General features: G+C 37.0%; 1 protein-coding gene across 3 annotated transcripts in view; it reads left to right on the plus strand.

Moving 5' to 3' along the window:
- The window catches only part of PPARG (peroxisome proliferator activated receptor gamma), a 134,798-nt gene that overhangs the window by 73,671 nt on the left and 35,740 nt on the right, over positions 1 to 25,387 (plus strand). For all 3 annotated transcript variants that reach the window (XM_049642738.1, XM_049642739.1, XM_049642740.1), the window contains 3 exons: positions 10,897 to 11,124; positions 12,719 to 12,888; positions 21,446 to 21,584. In XM_049642738.1, coding sequence (XP_049498695.1) covers positions 10,905 to 11,124; positions 12,719 to 12,888; positions 21,446 to 21,584 — 529 coding nt within the window. In that variant the 5' untranslated portion in view covers positions 10,897 to 10,904. The remainder of the gene's footprint in view (positions 1 to 10,896; positions 11,125 to 12,718; positions 12,889 to 21,445; positions 21,585 to 25,387) is intronic.

Consider the following 25,387-nt stretch of genomic DNA (forward strand, 5'->3'; position numbering starts at 1 on the left):
GCAGAAGAAAAGATGGTCACAGATGAAGGCATGATCCTGTTATCTTTCCTGTCTCTTGATACCTCAGGATTGGATTAAGCAAGCTATATAAATAAGACGTGGCCCAGGCAAGAGAAAATGAACTCTTGAAAAACTTAAGTGAATGTGTCCTTGTCTAAAAGCTGGTGAAAAGTGCTTTGTTGATCTGAATGTAAAAATTTGCTATGAGACCTTCTGGCTCATTATAAAGAAAAGTGCATATATGGTTACATACTGGAATGCTTCAACCTCTGCCAAGGTTCCCAGTGGGAGTATCAACGGGGAACCAGACCACAGAAGCATTGCATTTGGGTTTTAGTCTAAGAGAACAGAATGAAAATATATTTTCTTGGGGCACCTGGGTGGTTCATTGAGTTGAGTGTCCAACTCCTGATTTTGGCTCAGGTCCTGATTCTAGAGTTGTGGGATTGAGCCCCACATCAAGCTCTGCTCTATGCATGGAGCCTGCTTAAGATTATCTCTCTCTCTCCCTCCCTCTGTCTTTCCTCCGCTCACACATGCACGCACACACACACACACACACACACACACACTCTCTCTCTAAAATACATTTTTTTTTTTGAAAATAAATTTTCTTACTTTGAAGGAACAAATGACACAGCAGGTAATCCATTTCTAATCCTTTTAATTCATGGTGTACAAAATAAGAGGTTCTCTGTTCAGAGAAACCAAAACAGGATTCAGACCCTAGTACCTATTACCTGTTGACATCAGGCAAAGCAATTAACCCCTTTCTGTCTAATGTTTTCAATCTGTTGGGTGATAATAATTGTATTATATAACCCATAGGACTATTTATAGATTTAAATTATATATATGTATACATTTATAAATTTTACACATAAACATTTAATAAATTATAAATTACATATATAATGTTTTTAAGGTACAGTGCCTGTCATGTAAGTACTTCAGAAGTATTAGCTATTATTAAATTTTACTTTTTCCTGCTTTACTGATCAAAATCAGTGATACCAGTGAAGGAAAAGAAATGAATTGATAGAATTTGTTTTTTAAATGCTTGAGCCAAAAGGACAGTCAACTATTGATCAAGTACAAAAAATATTTTATGATCTTCCTTTATTTTACTTGATACTACATTAAAATTTTCTCTACTTTTCCAGGTTTTATTGTATGATAATTCCTTTTAGGAAGACTGAGAAATAGGCAAGGAGTATATTTATTCCCTCTGTTCAGTGACACTACAATTAAAAGATATTTAACTTAATTTTTACTTATATGAAAGTAATACTTGTACCCAGTTTTCAAAGTCAGGATAAAGCTTCTCATGAAGAACAGTGACCCTCAGTCTCACACCCAGTTCCCATTCCTCAGAAGTAAATTTTACTTCTTTTAATCATTTCTCCTGGAACTTACCTCTATGTCTTTAAAATAACATGCTTATGCTGCTAATTTTAAAAATTGTATTCATTACCCACTGACTTCCTACAATGGAAGATAAGAGGTTAGCCCTTTGTCACCACACCCCTTTTCCCAAAACACAAACTTCTTCCCCCCAATCATGACCCCCCCCCCCATCTTCATGATGCAGCTATTTGTAATTGTAAGTGAAATCAGTTGTCCGTGTCTGCATCATCTTAGCTTTGGAAATACTGCTTCCAGTTGAACCAGGCACGGTATGCTACAGTTGTTTCAGATCCTGAAGAGCTGTTTATTTTTCTGAAGTTAACTTTTTTTTTTTTAACCAGAAACTTTTTGCTCATTTTTGCTGTTCCTTTTCCACATGTTAGGTTCTCTCAAACTCTCTGAAAGTAATAAGAACTCTAAATGGTCATATATATCAGGGATTCTGATTTCCTGGGTGATGTCACATGGCTTTCTTCACTTTCCTGTTCTCTTCCCTCCAGGCTGCTCGAGAACTATTGTCCTGTAGTCTTCCCTTTCACTCCTCTCTGGTATTTAGGGCCTTTGTTTCCTGGATGCCATATTTTCTTTTTGTTGTGGTGTGGAACTAGAAAAAGTACATGGGGGGGGGTGACTTTTTTTGAGCACTGATATTTCTGAAAATGTATAAAATTCCAAGTTGGAAATAATTTTTTCTTTGAATTTTGAAGACTTTGCTCTGTTGATTTTCTGGCTTCCAGTATTGTGTTCAGCAGTTCACTATCATTCTGGTTCCTGATCCTTTATATGGGACTTTTTTTTTCTGTCTGGTAGCTTTTAGGATGGTGTCTATAAAAAAGAGCATTAATCTTTTTATTTTCTTTTTAAGTTTATTTTGAATGAGAGAGAGAAGGGCTGAGAGAGAGAGAGAGAGAGAGAGAGAGAGAATCTCAAGCAGGCTCCACGTTATCAGGACAGAGACTGACACAGGGCTCAAACCCACAAACTGTGAGATCATGACCTGAGCTAAAATCAAGAGTCAGTCACTTAACCAACTGAACCACCCAGGCACCCGGAGCATTAGTCTTTTTAGTGATTCCTTTCTGCGTGGCTTAACTAAGAAGTCCTTTCTCTCTTGGGTATTGTTGTTCCTTGTTTTTTGTTTTTGTTTGTTTTTAAAATTTTTTTAATGTTTTCTTTTTTGAAAGAGACAGACAGACTGTGAGGAGGGGAAAGGCAGAGAGAGAGCGAGACACAGAATCCAAAGCAGGGTCCAGGCTCTGAGCTGTCAACACAGAGCCCAAGGAAGGGCTTGAACTCATGAACCACAAGATCATGACTTAAGCCAAAGTTGTTGGATGCTTAACCAACTGAGCCACCCAGGTACCCCTGGATTTTATTGTTTTAGCCAATGTAAATCCTTGCCCTTGGTCACTCTATAGTTAAAGAAAACTTGAGGGACAGCTTGATAACAGTTTTCAAGTACAAGTGGTAATGGGCAAATATGCAGAGAATGGTAACTGTGTGTTTAGAAACAGGGTGGGGGGGGGGGGAGTTAACAAACTCCAACATAGGTTACACCATCACTTCCCAAACTATTCCATCAAATGTGAGGCTCCTCAGATGTTGCATACTGTGCCTTTCTTCTCCTTTGTACGTTCTTATGAATTATTAGCATATGAGCCTTAAGAAGTTCTGCATAAACCTGTTTAACCTTGCATGACCTAGCATTTCCGAAATTTATTTGCTTACCAAATTTTTCTTTTTAATTATTTTAAAAGGAACATCATTAACATATGTATAACACAGTTGGAGAAATGCCAGGTAAGACCTAGACTTTCCTGGCTACAAAAGAGCAATTAAGCATTGGAATGAGTAACTGAGAGAAGCTGTGGACTCCTTTTCCAGAGGTCTTTAAAACAGGACATCTGTTGAAGGCGTAGTCCTGTTTGAACAATAGGACTTTGCTAGTGTTTCTTCCTCTTCCTGTCCCCTAGTGGTAGCTTTGGAGGCCATGAGCCCACCTTTTACATGATTCTAGTACTGTGGTTCCTGATATGTATAAGAATGACTGCTACTACTAATAATTATATTTATTGAGAACTTACTAAGTGTCTGGCCCTATGTTAGGTGCTTTACACATATTCGCTAATTTAATCTTTGTAACAACTCCATGAGGTAGGCAATATTCTTTTATAGATGGGTTAATTAGGGATAAAGAGACACAAAACTGACCCAGCAATAGGTCAAGATTGAAGCCCAGAGCATCTCACATGATAACTGGCTCATTTACCTCCATTGTTAATGTTCAGAACGGCAGCCCGCAAAAAATAAGTAACTTATGTGTATTTTTTATGTAAAAACTTGGACTGATCTCTCTATTAGATTTGGACTTGCTCACTCTATTAGATTATTCCCTAAACCTTTTGATGAATTCGGAGTTTATTAATTTTTGTTAGGAACAAATTCCATTACAGATGATTTTACTCTAATTTGCCATCCAGTTGCATGAGACTTCTTGCCTTCATAAATTTGATGTTGTTCCTATATATTAAGACCCCCAAAAATCTGGATCTGTGAAAATTGGGACAATCCTTAAAAAGCCCCATTTTCAGCATATTCACATATAGTAACACCTTTGTAATGTGGTGTAGAGAACACTAGGGTAGGAGGCAGAAAACCTGGATTCTCACATGGTCAGCTATGTGCTATGTGCTGTGGGCAAATCACTTTCTCTCATTGTCCTAATCTGTCAAATGAGGGACTTTGAGTATCTCAAAGAGGCCTTTTCCACTCTAATATTTCAAGATGATTTTTGTCTCTGGGTATCAGCTATCATAATGGGAGAAGACTTAAATTAGAAACTTCCCAGGTCAGTTTACACCGCAGAATGATTTGCATGAACCAATGGGAGGGGCTGGATAAATAAGCGGGAGCCATCCTGCCGAGTACTATATTAGAAGAGATTGAAAAAAATTAGTGACTTAAATGTCTCTTTAAGGTCACCTCCAACAAGGCTACTGAATTTTAGAGAATCTATGGAAGTCTTTCTCTTTTTTAGTATATGTGCTGCCCAAGCGAGCACAACACCTTTCTCTAAAGTTAAGTTTTATTTGATAATAAATAGGGGATAGTATATCCCCAACCCTCTGTACTGGCACATCCTAGGTGTTCACTGAAGGCTTGTGGAAATTAATTGTTGTTTAGGATAGAACAGTAGGATCAGAAAGAGAATTTGTTTTTCTAACCAGTTTAGAAAGTTAAGAAAAAAAAGTTTAGAAGGTGAAGTGTGCAGGCTATGGCATTTTCAACCTTCTGGGTTCATTATCCACCTTTACTACTTAGTAACTGTGTGTTTGTTCTCCAGCAAGTTAGATACTTCCATGTCTCACTTTCCCCTCTTCTAAAGAGAATTATGAGTGTACCTGCCTCGTGGGGTTGTTGTGAGGATTAAATAAACATGGTCCAAGTGTTGTATTTGGCACAATACTTAGGAAAGATTTAGCATTCTGTTAATATTAGCTAATGTAATTAGCTAATGTATTAAGGAGATGCAGTGTTTCTCCAGAAATTCCAATAGAAGTTTTCCTTTTCTTAGGGGACAGCGTAAAACCCAAAGGTAAACCACATAGTTCTGGTGCTTGATTTAATACATTATCACCTTTTCTGGCCACTTCCATATTCCCAAATAATGATACACTTCCATATAGAGAGGTTACTTTATTTTGGCATGATACTGGTTGTATTTTTGTTTGAAATACATTATACTTTGGAGTATTGTGCACAGTCTGCTCATTGACTATAATAGAGCATAAAGCCAAGTTTGAAGGTTTAAATAAATGGCACAAATTCATGTCCTTGCTTACAATGTCTGCCTAAAGACTTTTGCTTGAAACACAATTAAGATTGTGAAATTGATGGATAAACGCTGATGCAACCCATTCCTGTCACCCAGCTGGAAAGTTAAGACACTTATCCCTGAGAAGGGCTGTTGCTCATAAAAATATTTTGTTCATTTGTTCTTTCATGGGTAATTGCACAGAGTAACAAAAAACACCTACTCGACTTACAGCTTGGCAGAAACAGTAGCTTATGTTTTCTAGAGACAAAATTAGAAGCAGGCTCCCTGGACCTATCCCTAAGTCAAAATAAAATAAAATGTCTAGGAAACCACTATGCCTCCCAGTTACTATAGTCCATAGAGTAATATTGTTTAGGTCAGTATGTCCCAAAATAAAAGGACAGAGAGAAGTGAAAGGAGAAAAGGAAAATATGTATTTGAGTTAATATGTTTTTGTAGAGATGAAGAGGCAAGGTGTTTTTCTTTCTTATGTTGTCTTTCATATGGGGCGGGGGGGAGAATTTATAGGACCCTAATCTTGTTTCTGCAGTTATCAAGAGAAAAACTGAATGCAGTATACTTTGTTGAGGGGAGAGGTTACAGCTTAAATTGTATTTTACTTACAATATTGAAGATTAACATCTTTTCTAGGGGAACCCAAGTGTTAGCAAAATTAGATCATTGAGAGAGTATCTTCATTCTTTCCCTCTCCTTTTATTTTTTAAACATTTTTATGCATTTTTAATTGTAATTTTTATTTATTTTTTAAGTAATCCCTACACCCAACATGGGGCTCAAACTCACAACCCCAAAATCAAGAGTCACATGCTCTACTGTCTGAGCCACCCAGGCACCCCTACTTTTTTTCTATTTTCACAGAAAAGTGAATACTCATTCTACTCTTCTCTATAAGGTATCATTCAGTTGGCAGACATTTAGTGAGCAACAACTGTGCATAAGGTGTAAAGAGAAAACAGAAAAATAAGACACTGTCCATTTAGAAGTTGAAATCTGAGGGGCTCCTGGATGGCTCAGACAGTTAAGCATCCGACTCTTGGTTTCAGCTCAGGTCATGATCTCAAGGTTCATGAGTTCGATCCCTACATCCAGCTCCTCACTGATAGTGTGGAGCCCACTTGGGATTCTCTCTCTCTGCCTCTCTCTGCCCCTCCCCGACTCCCATGTACACGCACGCTCTTTCTCTCTCTCAAAATAAATAAATAAACTTTAAAAAAAAACTTGAAATCTGATAGCAGAGATATTTATCCAAATAATTATATCAGAATTAAAAGGGAGGTACAAAGAGCTGTAGGGACGCAAAGAATTTTTAAGTTGGAGACTTCATGGAAGGTTTCCTGAAAAATGTAGCATTTGGATACTATGGGATTTCCCACAGTGGGAAAGACAGAGGGATTGTGACTTGTAGTGATGGGGGATAGGAAGAAAATACAGCAGCCTTGGCATGAACAAAGATGAGCAGACTAGGAAATGTGCAGCATGTTTAACCTGCACAAATAATGTGATATGCCTAAGTAGAGAGTACGCCAAGAATGGAAATGGGGTTTGGGATCACTAGTGGAAAATAAGTAAGTTAGGACTCTGTCGGGGTGGGGGGAGGGGCCTTGAATGCCATGTTAGACATTTAACTTATTAAATACAATGTATGAAGGTCAGAACTTCTCCTGCATTTCAACTAATATGCCCTTACTAGAAGAGGACAGAAAAAGTGTAGCATTCTGGGGTGGGGCAGGGGGAGTGGGAAAAGGGAGGGATGACGAGGTGGAGCACAGGGAATGTTCAGGGCAGTGAAGCTATTCAGTGTGCTTCTGTGATGATGGATACATGGTATTATGCATTTGTCAAAATAGCAGAATGTACAACACAAAGAATGAACTGGAATGCAAACTATGGACTTTAGTTGATAATAATGTGTCAATTTTGGCTCATCAATTTTGTGACAAGCATACCACATTACTGCCATGTGTTAATAACAAGGGAAATGCAAGTTAATAATAGGGGAAATTGTGTGTGTTTCAGGGGTCAGGGAAAGTGAGGAGGGGAATAAAAGTATATGGGAACTCTGTATTTTCTGCTCAACTTTTAAGTAAACCTAAAACTGATTTTAAAAATAAAGGCTATTTTGGGGGCACTTGGGTGGCTCAGTCAGTTGAGCATCCAACTCTTGATTTTAGCTCAGGTCATGATCCCAGGGTCATGGGATCAAGCCTTGTATCTAGCTCCATGCTGAGCAAGGAGCCTGCTTAAAATTCTCTCACTCTCCCTCTGCTCCTCCCCCACCCACCCCCCCACCCCCATTCGCATGCCCACACTCTCTTCTCTAAAAAATAAAAAATAAATAAAAATAAAGGCTATTTTTATTTTTTAATGTTTATTTATTTATTTTGAGAGAGAGCGAGCAAGCAGGGGAGGGGCAGAGAGAGAGAGAGGGAGAAAGAGAATCCTAAGCAGGCTCTACGCTGACAGATTCAGGGCTTGATCTCATGTGAGGTCATGACCTGAGCCAAAATCAAGAGTGGGAGGCTTAATCACTTAACCAACTGTGCCATCCAGGTGCCCCAAAGCTATTTTTTTAAAAACGGCATTCTTTCGGCCATGAAATATACTACAGGTACCATTTTTTAAGTTAGATATTACATCTTTAAAATCACATGAATTTTTCATTCTATTTGTTTATACATAAATGTCTATTTTAACATTAAAATTTTCCCCAAAATTTTTCAATAAATTAAGTGACCCCTTGGAGTATGATTCCTGTATTAAGAAGCATGGCTTTGGTTGACAGGGCGTTATTGAAGTCATAGCAACCAATTTTTCTTGCAACATAGATTTTTTTTTGCATCCTTATTTTTATTTCCCAGTATTCATATAGATGCTTATACACTGCCTTTAACTCAGTCAACCTTTATTTTGTTTGCAGATGAACTTTGCAGCAGACATGAGAAATAGTTGATAAACCCACTTTCATGGATATTAAAATTGAGACAAAAGAGGTATATTTTGATAGGAAAGTAAGTTATACCCAGAAAAGGAGATAGAGAAATGTAAAATAAGCTTGCTGAGGAGAAGGGCAAAGTAAGTGGAGTGACCTGGGTTAGTTAGGTTTAAATGAATTGTGAAACAGAGGGCACAGTTTGATGGGTGCCCTTGTCATTTAGAGCATAAATGTTTTTCTGGATGTCATTGAGACCCAGCATGACCTTTAAGCTATCACCAATACACATTCCTCTTCTTGTGTAGTGTTTATACTGTGACTCAGATAACAGGGTTGTTTGGGTACTTATTTATGTAGATATTCAGACATGTGAACCCACACGGTGCCTAATGAGTCCTCTTGGAACCACTGAAGCACATTCATAGGACAGTCTCCTTATTTGTGTTTTCAAGGCACTTTGTTTTCCTCATGAAGACCGCAGCTGGAATCTTTAACCTCATGCAAGAGTCAGCCTTTGAGAGTAAATTCCTTAGCTCTCTGCTTGCTGGGAAAAAAACCAAGAGGCCCCCTGACAAATACCCCTAGGAGAGTAGCCCTTCCTCCATAAACTGTTTTCATCAATGAGAGAATGAAGAGATTATATACAGAATAGGATCCTGGGTCCATCTTGAGTTTGAATCCTCTGTTTACCATCTATTGGACACTGGGAAAGTCACTTTACTTCTCTGGTCCTGGTTAATCTATAAAGTGGGGATAAGATCTTGGGTTACATGGAATCAGAGATAGAATGTGTCTGGTATACGTGAAGTACTTCAATAAATATTAGTTCGCTTCTCCCCCTTCCCTGCCTCGTTCTGCTAAAATTTCACAGCCGCCTCATCACACAGCCACCTCATCAATTCATTTGGTATTTAATATGAGCACCTAGTATGAGCCAGGCCCATTGCTAGGTGATAGAGATATGACTACAAATAAGACACATAAGCCTGTGATTTCAGGAGCTCTCGGGTTTGTGAACAGTTCATTTCTTTGTCTCCAATGTCAGCGGTCCCAAGTTCACACAGCTTTTCACTAGTGTTTTTGACCAAAAAGTTACCAGTTAAAATACTCAGTGACTGCCTTTTTGGCACCACTTTGAAGAGCAAACTGGTTTCAGGACAGCCAACGACCCATTAGGTACCATTTGGGTTCACATGTCTGAATATCTACATAAATAAATACCCAGAGAGGTTCCTACTGCATAAAGGTTTAAAGTCCACACACTCTGGTGCCTCACAAGTCCACATTAAATACTAAGAACTAAAATCCCTCAGGGATTTCACTCACTGTGACCGCAAATCATATTTTGAAAAATGTAGGTGGCATGTATCATCCTCAGCAGGCAATTGATGAAACAAGTTATTTTGCGGTCTTAGAATACATATAAGTGTTTTTACCTTTGTCTTTTATATGTTTTCTTGTTTGTGTTTTTGTTTTGTTGTGGTTTTGGTTTGAGGGTAGTTTAAAATTAATGCTGGGCTAGATTCTCATTTTGACATTCACTCATTTATAATCAGATATGTTTCCACATAGCTCTAACCTTTCCATTCTCAATACGAAGAACACTTTCTCCTCTTTAAGGAAAACTGTATGCACAGAAAAGATAAATATTTGAGGAAGTTCTCATAGAGGGATCTTCCCTTCTTTAAAAGATTCATTTTTGAATTAACTTTAAGAATAAAATTATTCTTGGGGCGCCTGCATGGCTCAGTTGGTTGAGCGTCCAACTTTGGCTCAGGTCATGATCTCACAGTTCGTGAGTTCGAGCCCCACGTCGGGCTCTGTGCTGACAGCTCAGAGCCTGGAGCCTGCTTAAGAGTCCGTGTCTCCCTCTCTCTCTGCCCCTTCATGCTTATACTCTGTCTCTCTGTCTCTCTCTCAAAAATAAATAATCATTAAAAAAATTAAAAGAATAAAATTATTCTTGAGGCACCTAAGTGGCCCAGTTGGTTGAGTGTCCAGTTCTTGATTTTAGCTCAAGTCATGATCCCAGGGTCATGGGATTGAGCCATGTCTCGAGCTTCACACTGAGCACAGAGTCTGCTTGAGATTCTCTCTCTCTCCCTCAGCCCCTCTCCTCTGCCTGTGCACTCTCCTTTCTTCTCTAAAATTAAAAAAGAAAAGTTTAAGAATGAAATTATTCTTACAATGCAGTTAAGGAATAAATTTTTACCTAAATTTAATGTGACAAATTTTCTGTCACACAAGACCATTATAAACACAAATAGGGGAGCAAAATTTTTATCCTGAAGAGAAAAATATTTAGGATCTCTAACTTCGAGAAAGTAAAACTGTCCCAGAACTTTATGCCTTTAAAAAAATCATTAACAAAAAAATTAATAAATAATAAAAATCATTAGCATACTTGATTTGATGATCTTCTTTAGGAGATAACGAGAGCAGGACTGTTTGTGGGACATTCACATGGGCACGCTGACCACATTGATACTATTCTAGGGTTCTCTACTGTGAGTGATATCCTGGTAAGGGATGGCTTCTTTCCTTTAGTAAAACAGCCTGGACAGCACTCAGAAGGTGGTTATGTGTTCTTCTCTCATTATGGTAACCTAGATGAGATCACTGAACCAAAGAACCTTTAAGTTCCCTTCCTGTATATCTTTTTAGAAGATTACTCTGCTCTTCAGGACTAACTCCATAGCTGTTCTTCTTTCCATTTCAGAAATTACCATGGTTGACACAGAGATGCCATTTTGGCCCACCAACTTTGGAATCAGCTCCGTGGATCTCTCCGTAATGGATGACCACTCTCATTCTTTTGACATCAAGCCCTTCACCACTGTGGATTTCTCCAGCATTTCCACTCCACACTATGAAGACCTTCCATTCGCAAGAGCAGACCCAATGGTTGCTGATTATAAGTATGACCTGAAGCTCCAAGAGTACCAAAGTATGATGTTTATTTTCACTTTTCAGATGGCTAAGACTAAAATCGTTCTAACCTCTCAACACTGGAATAAATGCTCCAGAGACTAAAACTCTATAGAAAATATATACCATTCATTTATTCATCCATTTATCTCTGAAATGTTAGGTATTTACAGTATACCAAAAAGAAAGGTAGTGTGTAAATCCCCAGATTATTCTTTTTTCCCCTCCTTCCTTCCCTTTTCCTTTCCTTATTTCTTGTTTTTTTCCTTCGTAGGAGCATTTTCCAGCATGATTACATTGCCAGGTTTATCTCAGGCTAAGAGTCCATCACCCAAACTTTGAATTCTTTTGGCTGCTTAAGTTAATAAGTAACAGTTTGCTACTTTATATAACTTATGATCACTAAATTGCAAAGTTGTCCATTTTTCCTAATTCTGCAGTTTGAGTAACTTATACTGAAACCTGTTTCTCTGCACAAATTTAAATTTCGCCATTGTAGTCTATTGATAAATCTTCCTGCCATTAACTAAATTCATGTCAAAACATCAGACTCAAGACAAACCAAAACTGCACTTTTCAAGATAAAATGAGTTTCTGTGATGCTATTTCCTTGATTTTATCTTCATGTGCTGAAATGCTTGTTTTCCAAAGCCACCTCCGTGTAATTGGCAACCATTACTTGACAATAAGAACTTCCTGTATTTCTAGTTTTTTTCAAAAAGATAAATAATAAACTTCGTTATATTTGCATGGTTTTCAGTTAGAGCCTAATATGGAAATTTAATAGGCCTGATCCTACCCAGCAGAAAGGAGCAGAAAGGTAGTACTTACTTGCCATGGGTTCTCTCACTCTCTATCAAAAATTATTTTACAAACTACCTTTTCTAACACAATATTGTTGGAAAACCTGGTCTCTTATTTTTCATGTACCTTCAAGCTGGGCATTCCAGTACCTTTTCCACAGCATTGGTTGCTTCTGTGTTTCTTTGACAAGAGTGGTTTAAAAATACTTCCTAAATGCAATATTTAAATAAAAATATAGGAGCACCTGGGCAGCTCAGGGGGTTAAGCGTCTGACTTGGGCTCAGGTCATGATCTCACAGTTCATGGGTTCAAGCCCCGCATGGAGCTCTGTGCCGACAGCGCAGAGCCTGGAGCCTGCTTCAGAGTCTGTGTCTCCCCCTCTCTCTGACCCTCCCCTGCTCACACTCTGTCTCCTTCTCTCTCATGAATAAACATTAAATTTTTTTAAATAAATAAAATATATAATTTAATATTGTGATGAATGCCAAATACAGCACATTATGTAACAAAATAACCTTAATGGTCTCAGATACTATGTGGTGTCTGTCAGAGCTTTAGTACTACCAGGTATTGAAGGGTCATAGAACCACAGACCTAATACCCTTCCCCATTTTATTTTTACAGGTGAAGCTCAGAGGTGTTGTGACTTGCCTGTGGTTACAAAGCCTACTTTTTCCTATGTTTTGTTTTCATGTTCCATAATGTTTCTACGCTTAAATAATAAACATGGCAATAAGGGAGACTTGCCACAGTGCCTTTTTAGCAGTTTGTCATGTGATAATTATCTGCTCACATTTTTCTGTACACAGGTGCAATCAAAGTGGAGCCTGCATCCCCACCTTATTATTCTGAAAAGACTCAGCTGTACAGTAAGCCTCATGAAGAGCCTTCCAACTCCCTCATGGCAATTGAATGCCGTGTCTGTGGAGATAAAGCTTCTGGGTTTCATTATGGAGTTCATGCGTGTGAAGGATGCAAGGTAAAAAAAAAAAAAAAAAATTTTTTTTTTTTTTTTCAAAAAATTTTCTGACAGTTTACTTCTTATTTCATTTCTTGTTGTGAACACACAGCAAGGAAATGAGATAAAATTGTCAAACTTTTGTTTTGGTAAAACCCATTCTTCAAATGATATATTTGAAAACCTAAGAAAATCAGTGAAAGCAGAGCTGCTTTGCCTCACTTCCTTCTCTCCAAACTGGTCCTTGAGCCACTGATCTAATTCAACCCTTGCATCTTGCAGATTAAAAAAAATAATAAATGAGTTGTTCAGTATGTCATGGCAAGATAGCAGTGAGGTGACCCAGAACCCAGATTTTCTGAATCCTCTAGTTTTGTTTTTTTCCCCACTATTCCAAGTGATATTTTGTATATGTAAGGCTTGATAGATTAGATAGATAGATAGATAGATACGTTTATTTGATACCTAGAACAGTCCCATGAGGTTGAGCTTATTTATGGCCACCTTACAGATGCAGAAACCCACCCATGGTCATCCATTAGGAAGTGGCAGAACTAGGGCTAACTAGAATATATATCTTACGATTCCTTAACCAGTGCTCTGTGTTTTCTTATTTCACATTGGTCTGAGACATGTATGATGGACAGGCAAAAAGATAGAACTGTTTTGGAAGAGACATACTGTTTTTCCTCAAGTCCCTTCTTTGTGAAAGTGTATTTTGGAAAGCTCAAATATTTATTAATATTCTGCCTAATTATTAAGAAATTCTTAACCAACTCATATTTTAGTAAGTAATCTTTTAAAATAATTTTAAAATACTCAGTGAATAAAATAGTAAAAAATACTATTTGTTATATACCCTAAGGTTCAGAATATGTTGTTCATAAATATTTACCTTATAAAATAAACACTGCTTATATAAGATCCTATTCAAACCTCAGTTGGGCTTTTTATTCAGAATAAAAGTGTACAACAGCAGTTAGGTAGGTGTTAGAACATCTGGGTTCCTAACTGGTGTTAGAACATCTGGGTTCCTAAGCCAAAACAGAACTTAATATTTATTGAATATCTACTATGCACCAGATATTGTATAAGATGCTTTTTTTTTTAACCACATTCTGCCTAAGTTTTTGCATCTATAAAATGATGGGGTTGAATTAGATGATCTCTAAAATCTCTTTAATTCAGTTTATTTTTCTAAAGGCAACCTAATAAAATGAAGAGACAAGATTATAGTCACCCAGCCACCTGTCCAGAGTTACTAGCCAATCATATAAACCCTCAGTCACCTCATGTGTAAAATGACTCGGTTGAATTACTTATCCAAGGTCTTATTCATCTCTAAGGTCTAAAATTCCAAAATGACTTTTTGAAATACTATTGGCAGAGAGATACTTTCATTTAAAACACTAATAAGTATTCATTGTGTGATTGAAACCAAACTAAAATATCTGTGATGAATGAAATCATAAGGTATGGTCAGTTATTTAAGATTGCAGTGACTAGTGAAAATATGTCATTTTATTGTGTTAGATTTATATAATTTTGGAGTAAATTGTTGCCAAATTCTGAGAAACACCTGAAGAAACCATTCTGTTTGGTCATCTTGGTAATTAACATTGGTAAATAAAAACAGTGTGATTGGTTAAGTTTCCTCCATATATTACTGCTTTTTATAGGCTTAGAAAATGAGAACGTTTAAGCAAATAGTTCCATCATGTCAGTATTTGTGGGCAGTGGCCATTACTGATAACAGCTAAAAATTGAAAGACAGTAGTTGGTTACAGTAATAAAAACTAAGTCCTGAGGGCACAAAACTTACAAAGTAAAAGCAAGCAAAGAAGAAAAATAGCAAGAAGGAGAAGGACAAAGTTCAGATGCCATCAAATTAGGAACAGAAAGGGTCCTAAGGCAGAGATGGAGAATGAACACTTAATAAAATCCAAAGAAGACCCTGGATTACAGACTTCTGAGACTAAAATGCAAAGAAGGTTATGCTAACCTTGGAAGGCAAAATAAATATCTACTCATTTTATTTTATTTTATTTTTTTAATTTTTTTAACGTTTATTTATTTTTGAGACAGAGAGAGAGAGAGCATGAACAGGGGAGGGTCAGAGAAAGAGGGAGACATAGAATCTGAAACAGGCTCCAGGCTCTGAGCTGTCAGCACAGAGCCCTATGCAGGGCTCGAACTCACGGACCGTGAGATCATGACCTGAGCCGAAGTCGGACGCTTAACCGACTGAGCCACCCAGGCGCCCCAATATCTACTCATTTTAAAGATAAGAATAAAAAGAAATGTTAGTGGAATAATATAATTTAGCTTCTCCACATATAAGTCAGTAGTTCTCAAAGTGTGTTCTGGAAGCCTGTGGATTCCCTAAGACCTTTTCAAGGCACCTGTGAGGTTGAAACTACTTTTATAACAATTCTCAGTTGTCATTTACCGTTTTCACTCTCACTCTCTCAGGAGTATAAGTGGAGTGTTCCAGAAACTACATGACATGGAATAGTAATATAGCTTTGGTGGCTAATGGAATGTTTGCCTGTTATGTTCTTGTACATAACAATTTTTCAGTTTTAATTGCTAGTCTGACAAGTATCAGTAGATATAACCCACATAAACAAAAGCTCATGGGGTCCTCAATAATTTTTAAGAGAGTAAAGGGGTCCTAAGACCAGAAAGTTTGAGAACCACTGTTATAAGGCATTGAGGCTGAAGAAATACTCATTCTTTGCTGCTGTGGAATTAAACAAAATTGCTGCCGCAGTCTGAATGCAGCTAATTTAGATCAGTGGCAATCAGTAATCAAAGATATCTTCTTAGCTTATCAACAATACTCAACAAAAAGCCAGGAAAGTGAACAAACAAATGTGTTTGACTCACCTGTATTTTGTAAAGGGTACTTTGGCAGTTTAACATTTGCCATTTCAGCAGAATGTAGCATGTGCCCATGATTAGAATACAGTTAACCATAAACCTGCAGACTAGTTTATGAATTGAAAAGAGTAGTCTGGGGTGCCTGGGTGGCTCAGTCGGTTAGGCCTCTGACTTCAGCTCAGGTCATGATCTTGCAGTTTGTGGGTTTGGGCCCCGCATCAGGCTCTGTGCTGACAGCTTGGAGCTTGGAGCCTGCTTCGAATTGTGTGTCTCCCTCTCTCTCTGCTCCTCCCCTGCTCATGCTCTGTCTCTGTCTCAAAAATAAATAAACATTAAAAAAAAAAAAAAGAATAGTTCTAGTATTGCTTATGATACATGTTAGTGGGTCATCTGAAACAGTTTTACATTGTCAATGGAACAGGTTTATATTAGTGATCCCTGCCAAAATTCAAACAGGAATAAACAGAATTGGGCTTGGATTAAAGTGGAATAGTGACAGATTCTTGGTTATTAATATTGCAGACTTAGATAAAAAAGAACCTTTGGCTATTGAATAATATATACACCAAAGCAACTCCTAAGCTGTGTGCTGAATTTGTGTATATTTTTAGTTTATGGTTTTATGTACATGTACAGTACACAAATAATATTCAGGATTATTTTCCTTTAACATTGAAAGACCCCAAATCATCACAAAAATAATATGATACACATTGAAAGATATCGTATGAGTCAAAACAAAACTTTGCATTGTAAGTAACATAATTCTCTCATCAAAAACACCTTCCTTTCCAGCCATGCCAGATAACTGAATACTCTGGAACCTGCCCATTTAAGCTAGCTAAGCAGTATGTTCAACCACGAGGATCAGTTTTTAAAAGTGAAAATTTTAAAAAGCACTCAAGGAATAGCCTAAAACATATATGATCACAATGGCAAAAATCCAAACAAAATTTCCCACCAACATTTATTCATGAGAATGGTTCTGTACATTAGCCTTCTGTTAAAATGTGAAAAAAATGGGGCGCCTGGATGGCTCAGTTGGATAAGCGTCTGACTTCGGCTCAGGTCATGATTTCATAGTTTGTGGGTTCAAGCTGCGTCTTGGGCTCTGTGTTGACAGCCCAGAGCCTGGATCTTGCTTCAGATTCTGTGTCTCCTCTTTTTGCCCCTCTCCCGCTTGCACTCTGTCTCTCTCTCTCTCTCTCTCTCAAAAATAAATAAACATTAAAAAAAATTTAATGTGAAAAAAATACCTTTTTTAATATTCAGAGGTCCTTAGAACCTTAATTTGAGAATTAAGGAGGCTTCAAGTTCTAACAGATCTATATATAGGTCTATATATGTACCTATTCTTTGAGATATTGCTGATCTCACAAGAGGTAGGGAAAACTTCTCCTAACCAACAAGGGCAAAACAAACAAACAAAAAAAACCCTAGGTCTTGAGGTGTGACCTGCAGGCACACTTACTGGGGCAGGGTTTCTCTTGTGATAGGTGCCCATAGGAGGTGCAGCATTGCACCAAAGACAGATGCCTATAGCAGTATCCAGAGCCATCAGTGAGAGGGAGCTGAGTCTGGGGCTTTTGAATTGAGCCAGCTTTCTCAAGAGAATCTGAAATAGTCACAAGTCACTGGAGCCCCTGGCTTCTAACAGAAGCGTCTGCAAATTCTTTTTGGAGGAAAGACTTCTCAATTTAGACCCTGTAGGATTCCCACAGTTTGAGGTCAATATACAAGTTCAAAATATCAGTAAGCATATTAAGAAGTTAATCACCTTGAATAACATTTATCAAAAATAAACAAAAACAGATTAGGCCCCTCTGCCCCTATACAAGGAAAGCAGATAATGATAATTGGGATGCCTGATAGAGAAAAAAGCTGTGTATGAATTGTTTCAAGAAAAAGGGCAGAATTACCCCAATGAACAAGCAAGAGTAGACTTGACAGGAACAACTAGGCAGATTTGAAAATAAATCAGTATGTTTAGTGAAGTGAAACTTCTAAAGTGAAAAATATAATTATCGAAATAAAAATTCAGCAGAGGGGTTAATTAGCATATTGTACATAATAGAAGAAAGGATTAGTGAACTGGAAGATAAATGTAAAGAAATTACTGAGAATGAGAACCACAGTGCCTTAAAGAATATGTGCTATCCAGAACCTGCTAAAAATTGAAGCCTCTTAGTTCTTGAAAGATTCATAGAATCTTGGAATATTAAAAATATGCCTTCTTTACTAATCAATAGAAGAGTAATGTACAGAACTCTTATCACTGATGAACTTTGGTAAGAAATGTTGCCCTTTTTTTTCATTGTAATTATATATTTTTTGTTGTTTTATTTGATTGCTCTGATGTTTACTTTTATAATCAATATTAGTATGACAAAAAGATGGAAACTAGAAAGGAGAAGTTGAGAAATATGGAAGGCTAGAATAAGAAGGTCTAATACTTACCTAATTAATGTCAGAACTGATAAACAAGTGAAATCATGATGCAGAAAACAGTCCAAGAAAATAAATGAAAAGAAACGCATGCTGAGACACACTGCAGTAAAACTGCAGAATACTAAAAACTAAGAGAATATATAAAAGCAACCAATGAGAAAAGAAAAAAAACACTTTAGAGTAAGTTAACAGTAGACCCCTCCACAGCAGCAATCATGGAACTCCAAGTGAAGATAACTGAGTATTCTATAATCTTTTAACAATGAGAGTGAAATGAAAACGTTTACAGGTTAAAAACAAACAAACAAACAAACAAACATGATACTGAGGGGGTTTAAGCCTCTGACTCTTGATTTCGGCTCAGATCTTGATCTCATGGTCTGTGAGTTCAAACCCCATGTCGGGCTCCATGCTGACAGCATGGAGCCTGCTTGGGATTCCCTCTGTCCCTCTTTTTCTGCCCCTTCCCTGCTCATGTGCACTCATGTGCGTGCTCTCTCTCTCAAAATAAATAAATAGTAAAAACAACAACAAGAGACTGAAATAGTAAATTTCAAAGATGGTACAGCATAGAAAGCAGAATATATTTGCAACATCTCTAACAGACAACAGATTAGTGTCTTAGAATATATAAAAAATTTCTAAAATTCAGTATTAAGGAAGAGACAATCCAATTAAAAACTAGGAAATAAAGAATCAGGAAAATACAAATTAAGATCACACTTAGATTCTGTTATACATTGTGAAATATTAAGAGGTCTGACAGGAGCGCCTGGGTGGCTCTGTCATGTCAGTTGGGTGTCCGACTTCAGCTCAGGTCATGATCTCATGCCTTGTGAGTTCCAACCCCACCTTGGGCTCTGTGCTGATGGCTCAGAGCCTGGAGCCTGCTTTGGTTTCTCTCTCTCTTTGTCCCTCAACAGCTCATGCTCTGTCCTTCAAAAATAAATAAACATTAAAAAAATTTTTTAAAAGTCTGACAATACCAATTGGTAGAGGGAATGGAAGTTGATATTTTCACTCTGAAAAACAATTTGGTATGATCTTGTAAAATTTATCATTCACCTCTGTACAATCCAAAAACTTCACCCCTAGGTAACTCTTGTACATGTGCATCATAAAACATTTACAAGAATATTTATAGAAGCACTGTTTATAATAGCAAAATATTGGCAACAATTTAAACATCCATCAATGTGAGAAGATAGGAGCCTTCTTAAAGAAAAAATGATAAAATATTTTTAAAAACACATGAAAAGATGTTAATAAATTGTGAAATAGTCAGAATGGAATATTATGAAATTGTGAAAATGAATAAATCATAGCTTTTCACAAGAAAGTAGATACATTTTAGAAATCTAATACTAAATTTTAAAAAATGAAACTCCCAAAATACTGTATGAAGTATACCATTTAATAAAGCCCCCAAACAAGCATAAGTAAGCAGTGTATTTTTCAATTTTACATACAGTGTGGTAAAACTGTATTTTCTTAAAAGTCAAGAAAATAATAAATACAAAATTGAGAATAATGATTACTTTGCCCAGGGGAAACAGAGTGCAGGAGTTGGATAGGGGAAAAATACATAACTATTCCAGTCGTGATTTTAAATCTTGGGCTATGGGCTCATGTCTAATAATTATCTTATTATGTTTTATAATTACATATATTTTCTACATGTTAGTAATTAATATTATACTTAATAAGATAACAGAAAAGGAAAAGAGTATACCAATGGCCTTGTGATATCTCAGTCATGGTTTAGGATCAAAATAATATCAGAGATGGCCCAGAAAGGAAGTTAAGTGACGCACATATTCATTCAACAGATTTTATTAGAAGACTGTTGTTGTATTTAGGTCATATCCAGTGACTCCCCATGAAGCTCACAATTTTAATTAGGCAGTGGGGGATGGGCAGAAAATAAACACTTAAAATATAATAAGTAAATTATATGGTATGTTAGAAAGTCCTAACTGTTACTAGAAAATAACAAAACAAAACAGAAACTAGAGCCCTGTGAAGAAAACCAGAGGTTCCAAAAGAGAGGTGGGGGCAGAGACTGGCCACAGTATTAAATAGGGCATATAAGCCTCATTGAGAAGTTGACATGTTAGCAAGCTTGAAGGCAGTGAGACGAGTAAGCAAGTGTATATTTAGAGGAAGGTCTTTCCATGTGAGAGAAAAAAGTCAGGAGTGATTTCAAGGAGTTTGGCATCAGAGACTGGGAGAGTGTTTGTACCAACCGAAATGGTGAAAGCCTCCAGAAGTGAGTTTGCAGGGTAAGACCCGAGTTTCAGGGTTGGACATGCTAGGTTTCAGGTAGCTGTTAGATTTCCAAGTGACATGCCTAGTAAGCAGTAGAAACTTGTCTGGAGTTCAAGATGCAAATGCAGAGAAAGTGAAAATGTGTGTCAGCAGCAGAATCCATACTAGTTCAGGGGTTTTTGCACGAAATGGGGCCAGATAAATTTGAAAGAGTTAAGAATTGAGTTTCATGGAGATGAGAACAATAGAAACTAATAAGAACACTCTGACAACAACAACAAAAAATGGAGTTATTAGCAAACATTTCCAATTAGAATTTCTTTTAGGTCTTTCAAAAATATATAAATACAGCAGAATTCAATTAGCCTCGAATTGACCTATTTGCTGTTTTGAGATGGCAGTCCATTGTCTAAGGATTTGTTTATTACTTCTCTTGTTCTTTCCTATAATCTTTTTTTGTGTGTAGGCTACAACAGTTATGGAACACTCTTTCAATCGCATAAGTAAATGAAACCAATTCTGTAGGAAATTATGCAACATAGAGAATTCTAAAAAATTGTCCACATGTGGATTTTTATTGGCCCTGATCATGTTTTAGAATGAAATGATTATAACTTCGCCAAATGGCTTAGCACAATAATAAAGGCTGGGGCATGCTGTTGGAAGGATTTGCAGAGAAACTGAACTGATTACATGGTGTTTTATTTGCATTACATTAAATCCAGAGCACTTCTTAGAGTGTGCTGAAACTCAAACGTAGAGCCAAGATACATTGAATGACATCAGTTGGATATGGTCACGTCTCAGAGCTAAAGAAGGACACTGGATATCTTGTAGCAGTTACATGACTTGTCTGAAGTCACCAGTGACAGAACCTTCCTTTGCTGATACCTAGGCCAGTGCCTTTAGCCAAATGTTGCTGCTTCCGTGTATCATAAAGACTTAAAATTTGCTTTCTTTTTTCCATATCCCTTTGCAGGGGTTCTTCCGGAGGACAATCAGATTGAAGCTCATTTACGATAGGTGTGACCTTAACTGTCGTATCCACAAAAAAAGTAGAAATAAATGTCAGTACTGTCGGTTTCAGAAATGCCTTGCTGTGGGGATGTCTCATAATGGTAAGTGAACACTTAGTACACATATTTAACTGTTCTCATTATGGCTGCCAGATAAGTAGCCTGTAGGGCCATTGCTGAAAATGTGGACAGTTTTCCACAAAATTCCAGATTTCAGAATATTATATGCTGATAAAGCATTTCTCATTTCGGGTGAGGTTTAGGCTCTTAGTGTGCAATCTTTCTTTCAGTGGTTTGGCATCTGCCATGATGGGAGAGAAGACTTGAAAATATGAGAAGTGATAAGAAATAACTGTAGTATTTCCAAATGAATGTAATGATTGTGATTCATTTTTTATGTTGCTTTAATAGCATTAAAAATGGCATTATTCTTGTGTATATCAGTAGTTTCTTTCTGCTTTGAGAAAACTGCAGGTTTCTGGCTGTGGAACTTTAAGTGGAATATCAGAATCTAGAGTATATCCTTTTTTTCCTCTTTGCTGTGCAAAGATGAGTATAGATATAGCAGTACCCTTGACTTCAAAGAGCATACAGGCTTGTGGATAAAGCAAAGATTTTAAGCTCCCACAAAACTTCAGTGTCCATAGAATCATAAGAAAATAAAAATTTCTATTTTATAAACCTGTATCTAAAATCAAGCTTACGATTTTGAGTGTTGGCTTAAGAGAAAGAATGTAGAAGACCTTTGTTTTCATGAGTTGTAGAACTAACTCAGTAGAATCACGGAAGATAGGCCTATTTGAAGAAGTAGTTCTTGATTTCCATTTAGCTCTGATTGGTGTTAACAAAATCACAAAACAAATTTGATAGTAACTTTATAGTATTATATTTGTCAAGTATTTGTTCTTTCAAAATTCATTATGGGTTCAAGAAATCTAAAGTGCCAAAGTGTTCAAATAAAATCTGAAGTCTTGTTTCACTGGATATTCTATTTTTTTTTCTTTCTTTTGCCTTCACCGGTCTCAAAACTGATCTGGTAAGAAGATAACATTTGAAGTCAATCTTCATATGTTAAGGCTCCAAAGCATCTGTGAAAATTAGTTTTATTCCATCACACAGATGTTTGGTTTTCACAGCGGAAATCTTAAAAGTATTTGAGAATCGCTAATTGGTTGATATCCTACTCTTTAAAAATAGTTTACGAAATTATATTTTTATAATTAATATGGGCCATTTCCTCTGAAGGCAAGAATGTATTATGAAGAAATCTGTCAGCTATACTGGACAGAGTGGAAATTTGGTCCAAATTTCCTCACAGTTGATTACGTCTGCTGTGTAGCAGTATACAACTGCAGTCATTGATTGCAAAAATAATTTACTGGTTTAATTCCATCAATTTTCTTTCATTTCAAGTCAAGGGTTATATTTTAGATGATGCAGTCAAGTTGCAATACATTTATTTTACCTTTATGGTGAAATCTTTGACTTTGAAATCATTATTACTAAGACTGCCTAGAAAAGCATGCCAGTTCTGCTTTTCATGCTATTTATTTTTTGTCCTTTAAATTTGTCACTTCACATATTGATGTAACATGTATTTCCTGTTGCTTGCACACATTCACATAAAATATGCCTCCTTTTGCTTATTGTTAATAAGCAAACAACATTTAAAGCCCAACCTATATAGTATTGATGGTATAATTTTCTCTTCCCAGAAAATTCAAAGAAAACCATCATAAACCTAATAATAAAGTCATCATTTGACTTTATATGGTGATTAGAATATTCTGTTTAGAGAGAAGAACAATCTTTTCTTTTTAATGTTTATTTTTGAGAGAGACAGAGCATGAATGTAGGAGGGGCAGAGAGGGGGGCGGGGGCGGGGAGAATCCAAAGCAGGGTCCAGGCTCTGAGCTGTCAGCACAGAATCTGACATGGGGCTCGAAATCATGAATTGTGAGATCATGACCTGAGCTGAAGTCAGATGCTCAACCAACTGAGTCACCCCAAGAGAAGAGCAATCTTGATAGGGAGTGTTCAGTTAATTCTTCTTGCAAAGACAAAAAAAAAAAAAAAAAAAAAAAAAAAAGAATTAGACTTACGCAGTTCAACGTTTACAAGATTGCAGCAGTGACTGAGAAACTCCCTTCTAAGAAGTGTTCACAGGAATGTGTTTGCTGTATGGAAAACATTTGATCAAAGCACAAGAAGAGAAAGCCAACAACGAGGTTTTGAATAGTTTTGCCTGTTATCCTGAGAAAGGAAACATTTCCAAATCCTCCAAAATTTCTAGGAGGTTGTAGTAACTATCTAAAATTATTTTGTTATTATATTAATGTTTTCTGTGAATGGACCTCACTATAATAACCCACCCAATTTATCAAGAGGCTTATAGTGTTGTACCAAATCGGCACCTTGCTGCTTTCAGTACACACAAGAAGAGATGAACATCCCCGAAGTAAATGTACTCCATTCTCTATTACTTGTGTTTCTGCTCTTTGGTGTCTGTTTAATCCATTTGGTGCATTTAGGTTGCCCATTAGCCACCACTCCCAGCTTTAAAGGAGGCTTCTATAAGTAACCTTCAAGGAACCCTCAGGGCCCTGGGCAACATTGTTGGAAAATCACTGAAACAAGGGTTGCTAATCCTTTCAACTTTGAAAGTTCTATGATTCTGCGTAAGTCAGACAACCTACCTCACCAAAGTTTTCACTTTTCATTAAGCTAGTCCATATATTATAGACAGTGTCACCATCTTCTCAAATATGTAGGTATCTGACACCTATATGTTTTGTTGCCATAAAAATATAATTCATATGCTTGAATCAGGTCATCTAGATGTTCTGATCAATTGCTCAGCAATTTAAGGCATTACATCTGATGATCACATAACAATGTAGCCTAGCCCCAGAGTACAAATCTAGAGCAGTCCAGGCTAAAGAACATAAATGGTATATTTGGTAAGAGTGTATGGTTCCATCTTCAGATGGAACTTCCATTTTAATTGTGACATGTAGCCTAAACATCGTAGAAGGACAGGAGGATTTCAGAATTCTTACACTTGGGAACCTAGTTGTTTCTCAGATAATCTGTTTTCAGCACTGGGTAGGAAAAATATCCAAGCGTTGGACTGAAGTGCTTTGGGAGCAAAGTTTTTATTTTTCTGCAGTGATCAGGATAAACACGTGTTGCAATTGTTTTGGTCATTTAACATATCATCATTTCTAGACCATGGGCCAGTTCCACTGATGGCTCCCCAGTCTTTGTGAGTCATGCTTGGCACAATCAGTTCAATACCCTGTCCAGACACCTTTAGAGGAAAGCTCCAAATGAAAGTAAAGCAGAAATAAAGACCCAGCTTCCTAGGCTACCCAGAGGTGCATGTGACTTACCAAGTGATCATAGCATAACCTGCTTCTTGTTTTACATTTTGAATTAGTGAAGCTGGTGTCTACAGATTCTTGATAAAAATGCTCACATAGATTAATATTTCTTCAGTCAAGTGGACACTTAAACTTTTATAGTTTTTCTTAGTATAATTTTTGTTTTAAAATTCTGTTGGCAAGATCCCTGACATGAATCATATTTTTAAAATGTGACTCCTTTATTTTTTTTTAATTTATTTATTTTGAGAGAGAGCATGTGAGCGGAGGAGGGACAGAGAGAGACACAGAATCCGAAGCAGGCTCTGGGCTCCGAGCTGTTAGCACAGATTCCGACGCGGGGCTCAAACCCACAAACCATGAGATCATGATGTGAGCTGAAGTCAGACACCCAACCGACTGAGCCATCCAGGCGCCCCTTGACTTCTTTATTTTTGATAAGATAATTTATTCATTAAGAATTTTGACTACTGGAGTTCCTGGGTGGCTTAGTCAGTTAAGTGTCTGACTCTGGATTTCGAC

Source organism: Panthera uncia, chromosome A2 (genome assembly GCF_023721935.1).
Source record: "Panthera uncia isolate 11264 chromosome A2, Puncia_PCG_1.0, whole genome shotgun sequence".
Lineage (NCBI taxonomy): Eukaryota > Metazoa > Chordata > Mammalia > Carnivora > Felidae > Panthera > Panthera uncia.